General features: G+C 41.1%; 1 protein-coding gene and 1 non-coding gene across 2 annotated transcripts; both read right to left on the bottom strand.

Annotated features, from left to right (window-relative positions):
- Positions 1-2147: 2147 nt before the first annotated feature.
- Positions 2148-21465, bottom strand: EIF4G2 (eukaryotic translation initiation factor 4 gamma 2). Its single transcript, XM_061439563.1, has 25 exons — positions 21381-21465; positions 14070-14617; positions 13700-13836; positions 13360-13598; positions 12325-12451; positions 11948-12013; positions 11183-11323; positions 10587-10689; positions 9780-9911; positions 9628-9694; positions 8907-9058; positions 8431-8541; positions 8191-8274; positions 8004-8102; positions 7418-7559; positions 7168-7328; positions 6663-6776; positions 5950-6075; positions 5681-5785; positions 5378-5593; positions 5041-5299; positions 4517-4721; positions 4148-4359; positions 3945-4066; positions 2148-2998 (listed from the first exon to the last, which is right to left on the bottom strand). Exons 1-25 carry the CDS (start codon positions 21463-21465, stop codon positions 2933-2935), a joined length of 3819 nt encoding a protein of 1272 aa, XP_061295547.1. The 3' UTR covers positions 2148-2932.
- Positions 6459-6610, bottom strand: LOC133227199 (small nucleolar RNA SNORD97). Its single transcript, XR_009729757.1, has one exon. It is a non-coding gene; the product is annotated as a small nucleolar RNA SNORD97 (small nucleolar RNA).
- Positions 21466-23005: the final 1540 nt, after the last annotated feature.

The raw sequence follows: 23005 nt of genomic DNA, 5'->3' as shown, positions 1-23005 counted from the left end.
GTGAGCCGAACAGTCAAAAATGTCATGCTCCTCACATTCTGGAGATAGTCAATTGCAAATAAGCAGCATATCACAAAACATCAGCAGACATGGGAGATACCTACAGCAGGAAAGAGAGGAAGGGTATGCCCAAGATTATACTTAAGATAGACTGTGTGGACCCTATAAAGTGATATTTGAGCCAAGACCTGGCAGGGGAAGACAGACATCACCCAGTTATCCACAGGGTAGCAGGAACAGAAAGCCTCCGGTGCTTGGCACATCCCGGGACCCTCAAGGAGGCCAAGGGCGTGGGAACAGAATGAGCAAGAGTCAGTGGCAGAAACCTAGATCAGAGAAATACAGTGTGGGTAGAGGGAGGAGTGGGGGACACTAAATCAGACCTAGGGCCGTGTAGAACAATTTTAAATACTGATTTAAAAATCTAGGTGGGAAGTCACTTTGGTAGATTTTGTGCTAAGTGGTATTTTTCTTGAAGATGCCTCATCCTCTGGCTACTGCTGAAGAGACTAAAAGGAGAGTGAAAACAAAGGCTGGCATGGTACCGAGGTGAAAAATGAGAGCCACAGTGGAAGAGGGGAGTTATTCAATTTCTAATGTTTTGAAGGGAAAATCAACAAGATTTGATAGTTGGACATTGGGTTTGACATCAGGCACTTGCCACTGGAGATCAGAGCAAGAAGGAAAAGAGATGTTCTGAAGTCTCAAGAAATTGTTAAATGCTGCTTATGGGGTAATGAATACCTACTAGTTAACAGCTCTGAAGTTACTGGTGATCTCAACAAAGTTCTGGTGTAGGACTGAAGTGCAGCCTGTTAGAGAATGTGAAGGAGTCGACAAAACGAAGACCACCTATCTTGCTGATACATAAAGGAACACCAAAGTTGGGTATGATGTGGAATCTTGGACATGTAACTGTTACATGTAACTATTTGTACACTGATACCAAAGCACTGTCCTTGATACAAGAAACATGTAAATACCGTCATTCCATAGTGTGGCAGGTTGTAAAATGCTGTTTTCTTTTCCCCCCCGCACAAGATGGGAATATTACTCTTTAAGAGGTATTTGTTCTTGAAGCATCAGGGTAGGGAGGTATCAAAGTACCCTCTGACAAACTAATGCACACCAGATTTAACTCTGGACCTTCTTTTGGCCCAATTCTCTAGCTGAATTGGGAGAATTCTGGTTGTAAATGAAGCCAACTGAATACTTTGCTAAGTTTCCCCCTTGGGGAGGGTTGAATAGAGGTGCCAGGAATGCCATTTTTATCTATAGCCTAGTAAAGTCAGCTTCTTGATACGCCTAGTTTTAATCTCATATTTAAAAATTATCTACCAGAAACTATAAATGTTGTAACTTCCATGAAGTCTGCTAGAATACAGGAAAAAGCTAGCTTCAGTTCGGGTAAGCAGACAGTTTTAATGGTTACTGTGGGGTTTCAAGGAACTTCCTGGGAGGGACAATCAGTGAGAATGCATTCACCATGCATTTCAGTATGACGATGAAAAGATGTCAGCCAAGTTCAAGTTTTGTTGCTATGCATTAGTAATGTCCCTCCCAATTCAGGAGACTTCCCAGCACTGTTCTTGATTACAGGAACTATATATTGGTTACTTACAGTAACCTGAAATAAGGAGCAACGACCACCTTGTATTTCCTAATCAAAATTATGTATATTTAAAGTTCCTAAGTCCTAGCTCAAAACAAAAGCTGTCACTTCATATATTTGTATGTACTACTTCAAAGTTTAGTCAAAGCTATGGTTTTTCCAGTAGTCACATATGGATGTGAGAGTTGGACTATAAAGAAAGCTGAGTGCTAAAGCATTGATGCTTTTGAACTGTGGTGTTGGAGAAAAAGGAGGTCAGTCCTGAATATTCTTTGGAAGGACTGATGCTGAAGCTGAAACTCCCAATACTTTGGCCACCTGATGCAAATAAGTGACTCCTTGGAAAAGACCACGATGCTAGGAAAGATTGAAGGCAGGAGAAGGGGATGACAGAGGATGAGATGGCTGGATGGCATTACTGACTTGATGGACATGAGTTTGAGCAAGCTCTGGAAGTTGGTAACAGACAGGGAAGCCTCTCGTGCTACAGTCCACAGGGTTGCAGAGTTGGACATGACTGAGCAACTGAACATACTTTAAATGTCACACAACTTTATCAAGTATCACAATGTTTATTGATAGATACAAGTATATAAAATCAGGGCATGAACATGACTTGATAAATTAAGTAGACTTAATTTCAATACTATAATAAGAGGGACCAATTCAAATTCTCACCATTTGTTTCACACCCACAAAGACCACTTCAAGGGCATTTACGATCTCTCAAAACTGATCAGTTTTGTGCAAGTAAACCATGTTTCTTTTAAAAAGACTTGTGCACTTGCCCAGGCTCAAGGATATTAAAATCTAGCACATAAAGCCCATTACTAGAGGTAGAAATACAGGCAATATACTATTACGGCAACAACCATCAATTACAGTTAAGAATTTTTCTGTAACAACCAAATGGATAATCAAATATTGCAACAACTCAAGTATTACTGAGCAAAGTGCATTTCTACAGTATTCAGTGTTGCTATTCAGTTTTCTAACTTAAAACAGCCTATGATAACTGGCAGCAAAGAAGGTCCTTGCAATAGACTGCCTCTGCTTGAGAACTTATGATGTAATTATTGCATGCTGCTAATATACTATCTAAACATTAAAGATACTCCTAAAATATTTGATGGTAGACTATGATTAAGACATTACACTACAAAAAAACCTTATGCAGAAGGAAATCCTAACTGACGTGCTTCTGCTTTTAAATATTGTGAAAACATTACAGCGGAATGAATTTTCGCAGTGGTTAGGTCAAATGCAGTTACATCATAGCAACAGTATGTTTTGCACAATTTAAGGCTTTGGCTGGTTCTTTTAGTCGGCTTCTTCCTCTGATTCTTCTTCTTCAGCAGTTTCTAGCCAGGTTAGCCACTGATTCACCTGTAATTTGTAATTTAACAAAATAAGTAGTACTTAGAAGATATACAGAACAGCAGTATTCCCAATCAACCAACCAACTGCCCCAAGAACAAAAGTTTTTAGACAGTACCACACATCTTATAATTGCAAGCAGTGTTCAGAACCTAGCATACAAGCTGTTTGGGGCTTCCCTGATGGCTCAGGGGTAAAGAATTGCCCGTCAATGTAGAAGCAGATTTGATCCCTGGGTAGAGAAGATCTCCTGGGGGAGAAAATGGCAACCCACTTCAGTAATCCCACCTGGAGAATTCCATGGCCGGAGGAATCTGGTGGGCTACAGTCCATGGGGTCACAAAGAGACACAACTGAGTGATAAACAATTGACACAAGCTGTTTATGGGCAGTTAACGCGGGTGTCAATTCTTTGACACCACTCCCATCACACTTCAGAACTGTTTTAATATGGGACAGTGGCTCATCCCAAACTTAAATGTTAGCAATGCTGGGGAGAGAGGAGGGGGACAAAGAAGATCCCAAAAGAGTAATTTCTAGTCCCACCCAGAACTTTAGGACCAGATTCCCCAAGGACAAGACTAAGGACAAACACTGTGACGGTGATCCTCCTGAAGACTACTACAGACTAGCATTTCTCAAAGCCTGGCCCCTGGGAAAAGTAGTACGAGAATCTCCTGAGTTGTATACCACACGCAGACCTAAGTCAGAATGTCTACAATCAGACCTGAAACTTCCTTTGAAAATTACTTTCCAGGTGACTGATGTACTGATGTATGCTGTGGAATCCCCTGACATTATAAAAATTTTCCTCAGGGCTAGAATTCATTTTAAGTTAGAAAATCATGGTATGCAATATTACCAGGGCTATTTTGCTTATATCTCACTTAAAAAACTTCATTAAAGTAATACCAGTTAAAATGGAAAAAGCACAACAAATTTCTCCAAGATTTACCTGGAACAAAGCCTTGCCTTTCCCTGGAAACTCTTGGGTTATATCTTCTTTCCAAGCCAAGAAAGCTTCTTCTTCAATAATTTCCATGTCATAGAAGTGAACAAAAAAGCGGAGTAACATGCCTAGAAGACAAAATGTAACCCCATTATTTAGTGCAACAACTGCCCATCCATTTGTCGTAATTATGATGCTAGTCCTCTCACCTTTTGGGAAGTTGCTGTTGTAGCAGTGCACCTGAAGAGCATAGAGGGCACTAACTTGTAGATCAACATGATCATGAAGGAATTTCTGCATTACTGGCTTGAAGGAAAGAAGCAGTTGTTTTTCCTGCTCTAACTGTTCTTTGGAAGGAGCAGAGGAAGAATCTGTTTCATCACTGGGTGGGTTTACTTCACTAGAAATGTACTGTAAGAAGCTGTACAGAAAAAGATCTTGTTACAAACTCCAAATGAAAAATTTCTAATTCAAGAAACAGATAATTCTCAATCCCTTGCCTTGTAGACTTTCTTTCTAGTAAACTAAACACAGGCTAACTGTTTTCGATGCAGAAAAGCACAACTTTGTTATCTTACCTAGTCATTAAGATGTTCACAAATCCTTTATCTACATGAAGTTTGGGAGAGATGTTATCTTTAATCCATTTATATATGGTCTGAGGGGATGGATCCAACTTTATTTGCTTTAACAGTTCCTTCTCCAGTTTGAGAAGTGGGAATAAGAAACTCAGTCCCTTTCCTTCCAAGATCTCCAGCATGCGGTCCTTATTTTGATCAATTTCTGAAGAGACAAAGCCATTCCCATCATCAGGTAGTTCATTTTACTCAGTTGGCCTCTTAAAACTGCTTTACAAACAATTTTCCAAACACACAAGATTTATGTAAAATAATGAAAGAACTGAGCAAAGGAAACTTTGTATTTGGACCAAATGAAAATAGTCACATCATAATAACTTTTTTATAAAGGTGAAGTCTATCTGTGGTAATGCTTATTGTTATCCAGACAAGATAATCACACTGACCTATATAATAAATTCACCCAAAGTACTAAGGACTTTTAGATCTAGTATTAAAAACAAAAATCCCCAGCATTCTCTTACCTGGGAGCATTTTCTGCATATTGACCTTGCTCTGTTGAAAAAGCTCTGTTAACCATTCTCGATCTTGTAATTTAGCTAATTGCTGAAGACAAAGTAAGAAGAGAGGAAAATGGGTGCCACTTTCCAGTGGTTGAGCTAGTTCCGAAATGCTCACCAGCTCTGAAATGATAGCACGAGCTGCAAACTGTGCTAAATATGATTTCACCAAGGGGATGTCAACCTCCAGTTTGGGGCACTGGTCCAATACATTCAGGAAAGCCTGAAAGGAATATAGTACATAGTCAGTTCATAGTCAATCCAAATTTAAGAGTTCTTATAGAATCAGAAAGTGTTCTACCTGCATGAAGTTGTCACTTGTGGCTATCCCTTCCTGTTTGAGTAAACTGATCAAAGAACTTGCTTTTTCTTTATCTTCATCACTTCTATCCAGTGACAGGATGATTACTTTGCTTAACATCTCAGGAAGGAAGTGTTTAGGAGCTCTCATCTCTCTCACACCATTGACAGCTTCATTTGCATTCCCACTATTCAGGTATTCAGTTACAACAGTTTCCTGAAAAGAACGAAATCCAAGTATCTTTAGTTTTCCTGCCTCAAGTACACCCCCATGAGCTAAACGATGAGATTGTCTGAAACTCACAGTTAGTTTAAGCAGTTCTTCCTTTGAAGGTGGTGGCTTTTTACTGGTTTTGGCAGGCTTTTCCTGGATAAGTGGTGGATTAGTTTTGAGACCAAGCTGAGGTGTCTAAAAGAACAGCAAAATGATTAAGTATAAATGTTTAATAACTTTTTAATCGTTAAAAAAAAAAAGTGCTTATGAAGTTGAAAGCAAACATTAAAAAGCAGTCTTCAGACATCTTCAAAAGCTACCAGAACGATTGAAAATGTCCTACTACATACATCCCATACCTGTCCCAGAGGTGGCGTTTGAGTGCGTGGTGGTTGTGCACTAGGAGGAATCATAGTTATTTGGGGCTGAAGCTTTGGCACTTGATTTTTATTCATTAGGAAAGACTGAGCAGGCCTCAAGCTAATCTAGAATCAAAAACAAAGCAAAATGGATATCCAAGTTAACAAGCAGCAAACTAACATTAATTGCAATGCTCTAAAGTTAATTCAGCATATACACACATGATGGAACCTGTGGCAGAAATCTAAGTTAAACGACTAAAAATGTTACTGTCATATTTAATTTATAGCAAGAAAACTAAAGATCTGATCCAGACAAAAATACAACATGGCTATAAATCTTGTATTTATACAACTTTCCAAGGATTAGCATCAATAAAACATGAAAATAAAAACCAGAAAATTTAATCAGAGCTTAAAAAACGTTTTACTTTATCCTGAGTCATTCTATTTGCAGGGAAGTCACAACCAAAATCTTGACAACCATTTTCCTTACTCTAACTGAAGACTTGCCCTCATATCTCATAATCTTCGCTCATAGGACGCTGGACATTCAAAGAAAGAAAAAGTAGTACAGAAAAGAGAGAAAGAAGGTAAAGATAAAGAATTCCAGCATTAAGTCCTCTTAATAATGCGTCTTTTTTTTATAATCATCGGGCAAGAGATTTCTGAATTGACAAACTATGGTATATAAATAACATAGGCAAATGTACCTCATCTGCATTAAGCTGTCCTTTCTTAGAAAACCGAGGTGGCATATCCTTCGACTGTCCTTGCAGCTGGGATAAGAGTCCCTGACTCTGGTTATGGTAGAGCTGGCTTAGCCCCTATTTCAGAAAGAGAGAAAGAAAAGTCTAGATAAAAAGGGGTCCACAAATTATGGTAATCAAGTACCAAAGTGATGAGGCCAAGCCACAAGAAAGCTTAACTGCATTTGCCCAGAGAAAGTAAAAGATGAAACAGAAGAATAAAATTCTAACCTAACTGTCAAATAAAGTGATGTGATTTTACTAATACTTTACTAATCTTAATAAAATCATTTCACCCAGTTTGAAATAACTGTCACAGATATAAATTTGGTTTAGAAAAACATTGTTTTTAGGTTTTCTAAACCTAAAACATTTACACTAAAAAAACAAAAACAAAAACACAATACTAATCATATGTATTCCAAAATTTAATTACTTGTTGCCTAAACATCCTTAAATGTATTCTTACCTGGCTTTTCATAAACTTGCCTCCCATCTCCCCAAACTGCGACTGTGTGGGAGGCATGATGTGTCCCCCATGGCCATTGAAGAGCTGATTTGAACGATGGCGCCCCATGGTGGGTGAAAATCTATCCTGGATAACTCCTGGACCAGTACCAATTCCGCTTCCTTAAAATATAGACACGAAGAACTCTTTACCATTAAAACTGTTAAACTCATTATTTAATGCAACCAAACTATCTTTTGTTCAAAATCACCTGGCATTTGTCCAAACATATCAGCAAGTCCTCCAAGTGGGTCCCTATCCATTTTCATCCTGGGTGGCATAAACGGTCCCTCCAGAAAGAAGTCACTTCTCATCCCTTGAGCCATAGGAGCAGGAATAAACACTCCTAGATCCTTCAGAAATAAAAGTGAATAAACACTTACTTCTAGACACTATTTTATATAAAGTGAAAATTCTTACAACAGGAAAATCAGAAATACTTCTCTGGGTAAGAGTGCCATTGATGCATTCTTTTTTTTTTTTTTAATTTTATTTATTTATTTATTTGAGTGTACCAGGTCTTAGTTTAGGCATGTGGAATATGGTTCCCTGACCAGGAATCAAACCTGGGCCCCTTGCATTGGGAGCCCAGAGTCTTAGCCACTGGACCACCAGGGAAGTCCCCACTGATGCATTCTCTATAAACAACTTGTTCTCAAAAGAGAATACAGACAGCAAAAACATTAAGCCCTACTGGTTAAGACAAGATAGTCTCAAATAAAGATGTTTTAATAGGGTTTTTGTGCCATTATAAACATAACACTCACTTAATGATTAAAAAGTAAAGCAAAACTTACTTTTACTGCATCTTGACGGATTTGATTGATCGTCTTTGGTCCATTGTCAAGAAAAGCTTTGCGAGGAACCCAATGGTGTTCTCGCAACTCTACGGTATCCTTTAATATAAAAAGTTTTTAATAAATATTATTTCAACACAGTAAACAAGAGTCAGCTTGCCAACACACCTAAAGAAAACAGTTTTACCTGCAGCAGGAAACGAATCCTCGCCGGCAATTCCTTACTTAACATCAAGGAGCACATTCGGGCAAAGTACTGATCCATTAAGGACTAAAAGAGAAAAATAAAAATATGTACTGCTTAAGACTTCAAGATATTATCAAAGTTAATGACTAGAGGCAATCCTCTATATCACCAAATAAGCTGTTTGATTTTAATACAATTATGACAGGCTATTTACACTATTTCTGTCAGCAACGCACATACCTTGGCTCGTTCATGGTCTAATCTAGGCCCCACTGTCCTCATTATCTGACAGAGGCACTCCAAATCCTCTCCCATATCTTTGAGTTGGACTCTCTTCTTTTTTTCCAAAAGCTACCAAAAGAAATAAATGCCATGTTGTTTACAGATTCTTCTTGGTTTAGATGTAGCACTTTTCCATAAGTTTCCACTAACGCATACAGTTCCTAGTGTCTAGCATACTATTCTTATCTGGTTCTGTTCAAGAAATTTCTCCAAATTGAGCAATTTAAACCTAAGTAGGGAATCAGTTCTATCCCTATCTTGCAAAATATACTGCATACTTCCATATTTACAACATTTAAATAGCAGTTTTGCCAGCAATCTAAAATATTTAACTAGCACACCAAGTCTCAGATGGCAAAATTGTAATTGACTCATCTCCCAAAAATGATGTACGTGATGATTAATGAAAGCTTAAATTCACAATCAGTACTTACTGTTTTGATGCACTTATGAAGGATAGATTCATGAATAAGATCAAGCTTTCCAAGTTCTCCAATGAATTTGATGTTCCCCAACATCTTGATCTTGGCAATAGCTCTCTGTTCCTCCTCCTCAGGGAGGAGGGGATTTTCACGCTTATCATAGACTAAAAAGAAGAATAAAAACAACATTCAGAATTAAGTTGAACATACGCAGTACTGTGTATTAGTTGCTCTATCATGTCCTACTCTTTGCGATTGCACAGACTATAGCCCACCAGGCTCTCTGTCCATGGGATTCTCCAGGCAAGAATACTAGAGTGGGTTGCCATTCTCTTCTCCAGGGGATCTTCCCAATCCAGGAATCAAACCCAGGTCTTCTGCACTGCAGACAGATTCTTTACCATCTGAGCCACCAGGGAAGCCCTACACAGTACTGCTGCTGCTGCTAAGTCACTTCAGTCGTGTCCAACTCTGTGCGACCCCATAGATGGCAGCCCATCAGGCTCCCCCGTCCCTGGGATTCTCCAGGCAAGAACACTGGAGTGGGTTGCCATTTCCTTCTCCAATGCATGAAAGTGAAAAGTCAAAGTCAAGTCGCTCAGTCGTGTCTGACTCTTAGCGACCCCGTGGACTGCAGCCTACCAGGCTCCTCCATCCATGGGATTTTCCAGGCAAGAGTACTGGAGTGGGGTGCCGTTGCCTTCTCCTGTACTACTAAGTATTAAATTCTTACCATCAACATTTCTGGTTCGGTTTTCAAATTCATCTTGTAATTTGGAAATTAGGAGGCGTCTGAATGTCTATAAGAAACGAGACATTTGTCAGGGTTTGATAATAAAACCTTCCAAATCAACTTAAAATAAGCAAGCACACACGCCCACTTACTGTGCTTTGCTTCTGTCCTGGTTGACCCTCTGCTGCTGGGCCATCAAAGTTTGGTGCATCTTCTGCCAATCGCAGACATAGCTGAGCATACAGTGAGCTATACTTTGGCTCTTCTAGGGCTTTGTCCACAATCTACAGAAAATATGCCATTTAAAAAAAAATTAAATATGACAACTTTTGGAAAAACCTTTCTTTATAACTTAATACTTCCTTGTAGTCTTAAGGATCTTGAATCGCACAACAAACTTCTGACAAATTCCCTATACAAATGCCTCACTGGTAACCTGGAAATAAGCACATCTCTTTTGGAAGGCTTCTTACGTGAACTTAAGATGAGGTATGTAAAGTGCCCAGTACACAGGCCGGAAAAATGTAAGCACTAAATGTTAGCTGTTACAGAGTACCAAAAAAGTCTAATTACATGTATCTCGTACTAATAAAACCCTCTCCCCTTTGAGGAGTTGAAATTACCTTGGAAAAATGGAATCACCATAAAATTAACTTTTTCAAAATGTGGTATTTTGAAAACCAAAGCAACCCCCAGCCCCCAAGAGCCTGATAATCCAATTAAGCCAAGCACAGTATATACCATTTCAAATTGACCTCTTAAGTTTGATACCATCAAAAGTAATTAAAAACAACAGCAACAACAGTGTTCAAATATACATACACTTAACTCACACCTCAGTTTTAGAAACAACAATGAAGTGTATAAAAACAAAAGCAAACAACAGAAAACCACTCAAAACCCAACCTGGGTTGAAAGTATTTTCCTCCTCCTTTCAGTTAAGCCAACATTTAACTTACCAGCAGTATGACCCCTTTAAGGATGAGTTTAGACTCTACACCCACATTGAGGAGCTCAAGGCATAGCTTGTCAAACTTCTCAGGAGTAAGCTTGTTTAATATGCTATGAAAAAGGAATCAGACTAGGTATCACCAACATACAAAATTATAGAGTTAAAAAATAGCCTTTAAATTATGCTTTTTCCCTTTCATCACTTTCCCCTTTAACATCAAGACATTTTTCTTACCCATCTAACCAAAGCAGTGTTGAAATAAACCTATTTAAGAACACCTATCTAACTGGTGGGGGTTCCCAGCTACTGGGCAAGAAGATCTCATTCTCAAAACCCAGATCAAGAGCCTCCCTCCTTAATATCGAGGCTAGATACAGGAGCTAAACTGTTATATTTTGCCATCACTGGCTTACACACCAGGTACAGAATATGTCAGCACAATAGGTTTCTGCATTTTAATCTAATGACCGAAAGCAACTAACTGAGCCCCAAACAGTGATGTGCTGATTTTCAGCTTAAAACTGTCAACATTGGCATTTCACAGAAGTAGTTAATACAGTCTCCCCTCCTTTTTAAAAGACAAAACAGACCTAATAAACTTACCCTCTTACTTTCCTGAAGATTGCATCATGTCGTTCTTTTTCATTTGCGGAGTTGTTTGCTGCGGAGTTGTCATCTCGTCTAGTGCTTCGTGCAGGAATCCATTTCTGAGCGTTTTGCCCTGGGGTTTTCCCCAGGAACTCGCTAGTAAAAATTAAAGAGAATTAAAATAAGACAACTTAAGCACAGCATCCAGTCACATATCAAGTATCATGCAGATCAAAAATCCTTCTAAATAGAAAAAAGTTTAGGTTTTCTCAACTCCCTTACAACTAAGCAACTCTTAATCAGTGCATCAGAATAACTTGAGGAAATTTGTTAAAGGAACTCCCACGCCCACCCCAGTCTCTGCTGTAGTGGCTTGGGGTAAGACCTGATTAATTCCCATCTCTAGTAAGCTCACAGGTGATGCCAGTGATGTTGGTCCAGGATCTACATAGCGAAAACCCACATTTTCTAATGTCTCATGACCATGTTATACACTTACAAATTTATTACTATAATTTGGTGTGAATGTTTGAAGAAATAACATCAGTGAAAATAATCCAGAGTAAGAGAATAAAAGAGTAGTTTGAGAGCCTCAACTCTTATTAGATGATTTGGCTAAAGAATAATCAAGAACTGATAGTCTATATTTAAAATATGTAGCAGAAATCAAGCCCATTAATATTAGGATTGCTGATGTCCTACGAACTATATGTTGTAATGTTAGAAAGACCCTTAACCTCAACCTGTTATATAAGTCACTCTTTTCACTGTTTACTATACCTGTTGCCAGCAGTCTTGGGATAGTGCTGAGGTGCACCCCTACTTCCTCCTCCGCCCGAAGAAGCACTATTGAAAAGAAAAACTTTTTTTTAAAAAAAAGTACACCCCAAGTATGTTTCATTCAAAACAGATATAGAATCTCTTTAATTATTCTGCATTACAGTACATCACAGATGAAGACTGAACTTAGGCCCAATGGAAAGCCAAGTAATTACATTTATTCTTCAGATACCTAACAGAAAACAGTGGAAATTTAAGGGCTTTAAAGAAAGGTACATGCTCATTATAAATTAATCCTGAAGCACAATTAAGTCAGAACTATTTGGTGTGGTTATTCTTTCGGTCCTAATAATTGCCAAAACAAAATCTACACATACCTGAAACGAGAAGCACCCCCTTCTGCGATCGCACTCTCCACTTTGGCGGCTTGACAACGAAGAATCTTCAAAAGAATAATATTAATGGATGGGGTGGGGAGGGAAGAGGATGGGAGAAATGAAAAACCTAGAATGAGAAAGAGTACCAAAATTAGTCACCGCTAACACACAAATTTGTAAATCCTCCTTCAGTTACAATGTATTTCAGCCTGACACTGCAGTTGATTGAACTTACACTGCATTGCAGGTCCCGTAAGACTAAAATAGAACGTACTCAAAACACAAACGAACAGTAAAATTTTGTTGGCCACTTGGAAATTCACTTGTGTTCAAGGACGCAGCAAGTGACTACATAGCGATAGAATCAATCTTTGAAAAAGCCACTTTCTGCCTCCTTTACAGCTGAGTACGGAGATCAATAGTGGAAAAATGTTAGCAAACGGGCACACCATGTGAAAACGTTGTAATATTTTGCTGTCTCAACGACGAGCAACACTGAGTAAGGGGTAACTGAAGACGGCTTTTCCCACTGTCCACCCCTTAACTGGGCGCAGAGGGCCTGAGAGGGAGACGTGAGGCACACAGCGGCTGACATCGGGCAGGCGGAAAACCAGGGCCACAACATGGCAGCAGGAACCTCCGCCCCATTTTCCCCTTCCTGGGAACAAAAGAGCAGTGGATTCCTCTCACCCAGGCCCGAGTTAGGGAAGTGCTTCCGACAGCTTCCTACCGAAGCCGCCGGCGGCAAACCTCGGGGAAGAGCGGAGGCCGCCCCCGCGGCTAGGCGCCCGGCTCTTTGTTCTCGGGCAGAAAGGCGGCCTCCTTCCCACCCGCCGCCGCCTCCAGCGGCCCCCTCCCACCCATAAATCCCCGAGGGACTGACAGCCGCCTCGCCGCTCCCTGCCCAATCGACAAAATCTCAGAAACCCCCATTTCCCTCCCTTCTCCCGTCGCAGGCGGGGCTCGCCGGGCAGGCCCTCCGCTCCCCCACGAAGGGCAGCCCCACCGCTCCCCGCCGGCGCCGGCCCCACACACTTCCTCCCCGCCGGGAGGCCGGGCTCCGGGACTCCTCCGCCTCGGCTGGTCCCGCGCCAACGGCCGGGCCCCCTGCCCCCGCCGGCCCGCGTCCCTCCCCGCCGCGCGCGCCGCCCGGCCACGCTCTCTCCACGTCCGAGCACACTCGCGCCTTGGCCCGTCCCGGCCCGGGCCCCGCGGAGGACGGCCGCCGACAGCCACGAAGACGGCCGTAGACCGCCAGGGCGGCCAACTTCCTCCTACTCCGTCAGCGACGGGAATGGAGAACAAAGACGAGGAATTTCCAAGTGCCAGAAGCCCAGAGGAAACGCTAAAAAAGGGTCGCCCCGCCCGGCTCCGCCTGTGGCCGCCATTTTGTACTGCTCGGGAAGAAGCGGCCAGGGACGGCGGCCATTTTAGAGCGCTCCACTCGGCGGCAGCGCCGGCGGTAGCTCCACTCACCTTCACCGAGAACTCAGCAGCTGCTACAGCAGCTGCCTCCTCAGGATCCGGTCGTCGGGGACGGGGAAGGGAGGGGGAGGGGGAACGGAAAACAAAAAAGGGGGAGGGAAGGGGGAGGAAGGAGTCGGAACAGGCTTGAAACAGCTCAGAAGAGTCGCTGCTGCAACCACCACCCGATACTTGCCGCCACCTCCATAGAGCTCCGACTCGCTGCTGGCGCTGAGGCGTGTCTGAAGCCGAACTTATCACTCTAGGGCAGCCGAACCCACCAGAGCCACCCCGAATGGCTCCTTCGCCACCCAATCAGCGGCCTGGCTGCTGTCTACCGCCAATCGGCGCAGGGCGACGGGGAGGAGCCACAGGGCCAAGCTCGGTTGCGGTGCAGCCCCGCCGCAGTGCGCAAAGCCATATTCGCGAAGGCTCTGAGACCAAGCCAGTGGCGTAAGGGGAACTGGGGACGGTCGAGATGCGGCTCGCTTGCGTAAACTCGTAGAATCCTCTGAGTCTGCGTTGGTGTGGCTGCCTCGTCTTCCTCCTGTCTCTTTGTTCCCGGGGTCCGTATCCCGTGTTCGGGATATGCAGCCCTCAGCTCCTCCACCTCGTTTTCTCACAGGGAATGTGGGAAGGAAACTCGCTCTTCCACCCGGCCCGATTCCCGTCCTTGGCGTGTGCGAGCACTGATTTTTCTGGCGCCCCCGGGAAGCCGAGATTGCCCCTCGCAGGCTGAGCCTCCTTTGGGACTGGCCTTCAGTGCTAAGGCCTGGCGCCGCTGGGGCGCAGCGCCGGGAATCGTTGGTTTTCAGGTGCTCGGCTTCGCCTTTGGGTAGGGAAGCCCTGAGTGTAGGGTTCAGGAGACTGGACGGTGCAACTCAGTGCGTTAAAAAGCTTTATTCAGCTCCCTATTTATTCCATCCCCTACTGAGTGAATGAGAAAAGGATGAAAGGAAGGGCTTTATAGTCTTCGTACCTCACTGTGGAGAAAGCTTTTCCCAAAGGAATGTCCGTCCAACAGTCAAGGAAGACCCAGAATATACCAGAATTCTTCAGAAGTAGTGTTTGCGGAGCGCGGGCGTCTGGAGGATTTTAATTGCCAGCTCCTGGTTTGTTTTTTTAAAGCACGTTGAAGACTGTATTTTCCATTTTATATAAGGTCCACTCTAACAAATAGGATTAGGCTTTTCAAAGGCGTCAGGCTGAACTATTTATACTTCTCAGCTAATGTTTTAAGTGAGAGGAAGGGTAAAATGACGTGTTCCATCGTATGCGACATTTTAGCTATACAAAAATGGAGTCATGTTTCCATATACTTACACAACAACAAAAATGCCCCCATTTTCATTTTGAATTTTGTTCTTGATACAATGTGTAATCTAAAGAGAGAAACCATATATATATGTTTTGTTTTGTTTAACATGGATAACCTTTAAAGAAAGTCCAATAAACCAGGATTTTCAAGGTTTCCAACATGTTTGACATGTGAAAACAGCTTTTGGGGTTGAAAGTACCTAGTCCTTCATATGATTTTCAAGAGAGGTGCCTTTTTTTCTTAGGGCATTTATACCAGAATATGGAAGGGTGCGGTGGGGCCCTGAACGTTTGTAACATCTTTAGATCTTTGCCATATATTATTAGGCTGATCATTCCCCTTCATATTTTTCTAAAGTTATTTTGCTATTAAGCTAATTTCACTTGAACTTTGACAACTTGATATTCCCACCCTTGGAGTTAGTTACATGTTAAAAGAAAAAATAAACTCTATTTTTAGGAAAGACAAAAATTGTATTTCAAATAGGATCAGGACCCTTTAGCTTCAAAATAACACAATATTTCAAAATAATTTCTATAGGGCTTTACAGTTTGCAAAAATGTTTTCATATGTTTGATTTTTTTTTTACATAACTGGGTTACATTCTTCATGACATTAATCTGATAGAATAGTGTTTAAAAACACTATACTAGATTAGACTTCAAAGAGAATAATATACTGAAGCCTAGAGCCTATAGATGGTCTTTTAAAATATATATATTTATTTATTCATTTGTCTGCACTTGGTCTTAGTTACAGCATGTGGAATCTTTTAATTGCAGCATATGGAATCCAGTTCCCTGACCAGGGATGGAACCCAGGCCCCCTGCCATGGGAGTGCAGAGTCTTAGCCATTGGACCACCAGGGAAGTCACTGGATAGTCTTTTAATTGAGGAACTTGAAACTCAATAATTAAACATAAAAGAGGTTTTACTTAATCTTGTATTTAATCTGTGCTGATTGTGAACCTTTGCTATGGGCTTTGAAGGATAAGTGTATGTAGAAACTGGGCTAAGAGGAGTAAAGTAGAAATATGGATAAAATATAATCTCTAAATTACCTTTCAATATTCAATAGGTGGGAGACATAAGACATTCATATTTTGAAATGTTTCCATCACATCATGGATGTATGAAAATTCAAGTCATCTGGAATTTAGCTTTCAGTTTATAGGAAATTGAATTTTAAATACACCCACTTCAATCTGCTAGTTTTAACACTTATATTTTATGTTAGTTTTCTAAAGATTGAGAAGATCTTAGAGTCCTGAATTGTTAACTTACAGATAATTGCATTATTTTAATAATATCAAATGTTTTTTATTATTATAACATTCTAACTTCTAAAGTGTCTGCTATCCTCTCTGTGCTTAAGGATTCCCCAGTCATACATCCCTAGCTCAGATCTCTTATTAGAATTCTGAGTTTCTAACGCCTGTTTATCAGAGACACAAACTTGTAGCCATATTTAGTTTAGGCCACACGGTAATTTTAAACATTTGCATTAGTTGACATTGAAATTTTATGAGATTTTTCCATACAAATCTAAATTTCCATCTTTTAATGAAAAAAATCTTAAAATATGGCAATACTGGCCTGAAATTCCACCACAGTGAAACTGACTTGATTCACTCATAGGCCAGGTTGTGCAGAGTGGTAAAGAATCTGCCTGCCGATGCAGGAGACACAAGAGTCTCTGGTTTGATCCTTGGGTTGGGAAGATCCCTTGAAGTAGAAGACCCTCTGGAGTAGAAAATGGCAACCCACTCCAGTATTCTTATCTGGGAAAGTCCATGGACAGAGGAGCCTGGCAGTACAGTACAACTGAACATGCATTCATGGCCTCTTATAGCCAGTTTTCTTTTTTGTTATTTGTTCAAATGCAACAGACTTGGTATTAACTGATTATCTTCCTATTAAAGGAAAAGGAATAGACCATTTAGTACAAATATCTTCTCTGCCACTTACTGTGTAACTTTGGGCAAATTTAACTGCTCTCTCTTCTTAGTTTCTGAATCTATTAAGTGGGAATAGCTGTATTTACAGAGTTGTAAAGATTAAATAAGATAATGTATGTAAAGCACACAGCATAGTCCCTGATGTAGTAATTACATAATGTCAGTTACCAAATTATCAATAATAATGATTATCCAACTATTTCATAACTACTTTAGTTTTGCTAAGGATTCTTCTATACTAGAAACTTGACTCTACATTTTCTCTTTCCCTTTGATCAGGTATGACATTCAATTACTAAGTCCTTGTGTTACTTCCCTCTAAATAATAATCTTCCTACATTCATCTTCTTTCCTACAGTGTCACTGCATGCATGCTAAGGTTAGCCTTAGCAACTGTTCCTCCTGAATGATTGAAAAATTCCAGTTGTTCTCCTAGAATCTTTTCCTTCTTAGCTGTGTACTCATATTGGTCTCCTTTAAAACACTCCCCACCGCAACACAATGTATTATTATCATTCTTAAAAGAATTTTAGTGCTTCACTATTTTCTACATCAGTTTGATCTCAACCTTGGTTGCACAGCAGTCTCCTGGGGGAATATTTTAAAACTCTTCAAGTCCAGGCTGCATCCAAGACTAGACATACCAAATCTCTCAGAGTAGGATCCAGACATCAACAGCTTTTAAAGCTCTTCAAGTGACTAGTGTGCAGTCAAGGTTTGAGAAACACCGTTACAGGTCATAGTATTATAGAAAATGAAAACATGTACAGCTGAAGAAAACTGTTGTTGTTGTTCAGTCGCTCATTTGTGTCCAACTCTTTGTGACCCCACGTCAGGCTTCCCTGTCCTTCACCATCTCCCAGGGTTTGCTAAAATTTATGTCCATTCAGTTGGTGATGCCATCAAACTATCTTGTCCTCTGTCATTCCCTTCTCTTACTGCCTTCAGTTTTTCCCAGCATCAGGGTCTCTTCCAATGAGTCAGCTCTTTGCATCAGGTGGCCAAAGTACTAGAGCTTCAGCTTCAGCATCAGTCCCTCCAATGAATATTCACTGTTGATTTCCTTTAAGATTGACTAGGTTTGATCTCCTTGCTGTCCAAGGGGCTCTCAGCAGTCTTCTCCAGCACCACAGTTCAAAAGCATCAATTCTTTGGCACTCAGCCTTCTTTATGGTCCAACTGTCACATCTATACCTGATTACTGGAAAGATCATCAGTTCAGTTCAGTCACTCAGTCGTGTCCGACTCTTTGCGACTCCATGAATTGCAGCATGCCAGGCCTCCCTCTCCATCACCAACTCCCGGAATTCACTCAGACTCACGTCCATTGAGTCAGTGATGCCATCCAGCCATCTCATCCTCTGTCGTCCCCTTCTCCTCCTGCCCCCAATCCCATCCAGCATTAGAGTCTTTTCCAATGAGTCAACACTTCACATGAGGTGGCCAAAGTACTGGAGTTTCAGCTTTAGCATCATTCCTTCCAAAGAAATCCCAGGGCTGATCTCCTTCAGAATGGACTGGTTGGATCTCCTTGCAGTCCAAGGGACTCTCAAGAGTCTTCTCCAACACCACAGTTCAAAAGCATCAATTCTTTGGCACTCAGCTTTCTTTACAGTCCAACTCTCACATCCATACATGACCACAGGAAAAACCATAGCCTTGACTAGACGGACCTTTGTTGGCAATGTAATGTCTCTGCTTTTGAATATGCTATCTAGGTTGTCATAACTTTCCTTCCAAGGAGTAAGCATCTTTTAATTTCCTGGCTGCAATCACCATCTGCAGTGATTTTGGAGCCCAGAAAAATAAAGTCTGACACTGTTTCCACTGTTTCCCCATCTATTTCCCATGAAGTGATGGGACCAGATGCCATGATCTTAGTTTTCGGAATGTTGAGCTTTAAGCCAACTTTTTCACTCCTCTTTCACTTTCATCAAGAGGCTTTTTAGTTCCTCTTCATTTTCTGCCATAAAGGTGGTGTCATCTGCATATCTGAGGTTATTGATATTTCTCCCAGCAATCTTGATTCCAGCTTGTGTTTCATCCAGCCCAGCGTTTCTCATGATGTACTCTGCATAGAAGTTAAATAAGCAGGGTGACAATATACAGCCTTGACGTACTCCTTTTCCTATTTGGAACCAGTCTGTTGTTTCATGTCCAGTTCTAACTGTTGCTTCCTGACCTGCATATAGGTTTCTCAAGAGGCAGGTCAGGTGGTCTGGTATTCCCATCTCTTTCAGAATTTTCCACAGTTTATTGTGATCCACACAGTCAAAGGCTTTGGCAAAGTCAATAAAGCAGAAATAGATGTTTTTCTGGAACTCTCTTGCTTTTTCGATGATCCAGTGGATGTTGGCAATTTGATCTCTGGTTCCTCTGCCTTTTCTAAAACCAGCTTGAATATCAGGAAGTTCACAGTTCATGTATTGCTGAAGCCTGATTTTGAGAATTTTGAGCATTACTTTACTAGCGTGTGAGATGAGTGCAATTGTAGTTTAAGCATTCTTTGGCATTGCCTTTCTTTGGGATTGGAATGAAAACCAACCTTTTCCAGTCCTGTGGCCACTGCTGAGTTTTCCAAATTTGCTGGCATATTGAGTGCAGCACTTTCTCAGCATCATCTTTCAGGATTTGAAATAGCTCAACTGGAATTCCATCACCTCCACTAGCTTTGTTCATAGTGATGCTTTCTAAGGCCCACTTGACTTCACATTCCAGGATGTCTGGCTCTAGGTGAGTGATCACACCATCGTGATTATCTTGGTCGTGAAGCTCTTTTTTGTACAGTTCTTCTGTGTATTCTTGCCACCTCTTCTTAATATCTTCTGCTTCTGTTAGGTCCATACCATTTCTGTCCTTTATCGAGCCCATCTTTGCATGAAATGTTCCCTTGGGATCTCTAATTTTCTTGAAGAAATCTCTAGTCTTTCCCATTCTGTTGTTTTCTCTATTTCTTTGCATTGATCGCTGAGGAAGGCTTTCTTATCTCTCCTTGCTATTCTTTGGAACTCTGCATTCAGATGCTTATATCTTTCCTTTTCTCCTTTGCTTTTCACTTTTCTTCTTTTTACAGCTATTTGTAAGGCCTCCCCAGACAGCCATTTTGCTTTTTTGCATTTCTTTTCCACAGGGATGGTCTTGATCCCTGTCTCCTGTACAAGTCACGAACCTCCGTCCATAGTTCATCAGGCACTGTGTCTATCAGATCTAGTCCCTTAAATCTATTTCTCACTTCCACTGTATAATCATAAGGGATTTGATTTAGGTCATACCTGAATGGTCTAGTGGTTTTCCCTACTTTCTTCAATTTAAGTCTGAATTTGGCAATAAGGAGTTCATGATCTGAGCCACAGTCAGCTCCTGGTCTTGTTTTTTTCTGACTGTATAGAGCTTCTCCATCTTTGGCTGCAATGAATATAATCAATCTGTTTTCAGTGTTGACCATATGGTGATGTCCATGTGTAGAGTCTTCTCTTGTGTAGTTGGAAGACGGTGTTTGCTATGACCAGTGCATTTTCTTGGCAAATCTCTATTAGCCTTTGCCCTGCTTCTTTCCGTATTCCAAGGCCAAATTTGCCTGTTACTCCAGGTGTTTCTTGACTTCCTACTTTTGCATTCCAGTCCCCTATAATGAAAAGGACATCTTTTTTGGGGTGTTAGTTCTAAAAGGTTTTGTAGGTCTTCATAGAACCGTTCAAGTTCAGCTTCTTCAGAGTTACTGTTTGGGGCATAGACTTGGATTACTGTGATATTGAATGGTTTGCCTTGGAAACGAACAGAGATCATTCTGTCGTTTTTGAGATTGCATCCAAGTACTGCATTTCAGACTCTTTTGTTGACCATGATGGCTACTCCATTTGTTCTAAGGGATTCCTGCCCGCAGTAGTAGATATGATGGTCATCTGAGTTAAATTCACCCATTCCAGTCCATTTTAGTTCGCTGATTCCTAGAATGTCAATGTTCACTCTTGCCATCTCACATAGGAACCTGGAATGTTAGGTTCATGAATTAAGGCAAACTGGAAGTGGTCAAACAGGAAAGACCATAGCTTTGATTGTATGGACCTATGTTGGCAAAGTAATGTCTCTACTTTTTAATATGCAGTCTAGGTTTGTCATAGTTTTATTCCAAGGAGCAAGGGTCTTTTAATTTCATGGCTGCATGAAATTAAAGAAAACCCTAGGAAAAGGAAACTGGGTTCTACAAGTAATTAAGGAGTCTGCCAAAGTAGGGAAATAGGCATTAAAACCTAGGGATCCCAGTTCAAATGCCTTTGCCTGGCTTTCAAACCCTTCATATGTGGGCCCTATCATACCTCTTCTGATGGCCTTTTCACCACTCCCACTCAGTCGTCTCTCATAGAGCCAGTTCAGGTGGTATTGCTGCCTCCAAAAATTCATTCCCACTAATGCTCCATTGGTTGTAATTTTGAGGCCATTCTTATTTATCCCCTTTACTATTTCATTTCTGAAATATAGGTATAAATATTTAAGAACCCTGCTGAAAAACTGCAGTAGGTTTCCCCTAAGTTAGCATCAGGACCCCTTTGTTTGGCCTAAATTCCTTTTGTAATCTGGTTTCAGACTACTTCCCTGTTCCTGGACATATCCTTCCTCCATTTTTCGTTATTCATAATCTAGTTCTATGGTACTCAAATTTTGCTCCATTATAACACCCATCTTCTGTATTTTTTTTTCACCCATCTTCTGTATTTTATATGACCAAATTTGCGTGGTCTTTTTCTACTTGGCAGGAGAAAATAATGCTAATAAATTAATCTACTAATGGCTAGGCAAGGAGCTTGGGCTTAATCTCTGTTTTCAAAGAGCTCACGATCTAGACAAAGAAAAAAGATACATACTCCAAATACATGTAAGAGCAGGAAAGGATCAAATCAATGCTAAACTGAACAACCAGGACAAAATGCTGTGAGATTTTATTAAGGGAATAATGGGGAATGAAGCTGGGGCCTTCCTTTCTTGAATGCTAGAATGATGTTTTGGGACTGCAGCCATGAAATTAAAAGACACTTACTCCTTGGAAGGAAAGTTATGACCAACCTAGATAGCATATTCAAAAGCAGAGACATTACTTTGCCAACAAAGGTCCGTCTAGTCAAGGCTATGGTTTTTCCTGTGGTCATGTATGGATGTGAGAGTTGGACTGTGAAGAAGGCTGAGCACCGAAGAATTGATGCTTTTGAACTGTGGTGTTGGAGAAGACTCTTGAGAGTCCCTTGGACTGCAAGGAGATCCAACCAGTCCATTCTGAAGGAGATCAGCCCTGGGATTTCTTTGGAAGGAATGATGCTAAAGCTGAAACTCCAGTACTTTGGCCACCTCATGCGAAGAGTTGACTCATTGGAAAAGACTCTGATGCTGGGGGGATTGGGGGCAGGAGGAGAAGGGGATGACAGAGGATGAGATGGCTGGATGGCATCACTGACTCGATGGACGTGAGTCTGAGTGAATTCCGGGAGTTGGTGATGGAGAGGGAGTCCTGGCGTGCTGCAATTCATGGGGTCGCAAAGAGTCGGACACGACTGAGCGACTGAACTGAACTGAACACGGGCAAAGAAAGTTCTTGTGATCACGTTAGTTTTGGTTTAAAACTGATCAATTTTAACTGACCAGGGTGCTGTTTTAGGGAAAATTAACATTGTGGCTTATGGAAATCGATTGAAAGGCAAACCTGGAGATGGATCAGTTAGAAGGCTATGTACTGTGTATTATTTTTATGGGCCATATTTTCATCTCCCTTCCAAAACTGTAAGGTCCTTGAAATGGGGAACACTTCTCTTGTATTTTCTATAGAGTTCTTTGCACACAGCAGGAGCTGAGAAAATATTTGTGCATATTATCTTTTTCACATTTATTTGTTCCTTTTCCTCTTGGCTTTCATGGCTGTACACTTTCCAGGATTTTCTTCTATCTCATTGAC

The sequence above is a fragment of the Bos javanicus genome, chromosome 15 (genome assembly GCF_032452875.1).
Source record: "Bos javanicus breed banteng chromosome 15, ARS-OSU_banteng_1.0, whole genome shotgun sequence".
In the NCBI taxonomy this organism is placed as follows: domain Eukaryota; kingdom Metazoa; phylum Chordata; class Mammalia; order Artiodactyla; family Bovidae; genus Bos; species Bos javanicus.
Note: the sequence above shows the minus strand (reverse complement) of the source record. Positions and strands in the feature narration are given on the sequence as shown.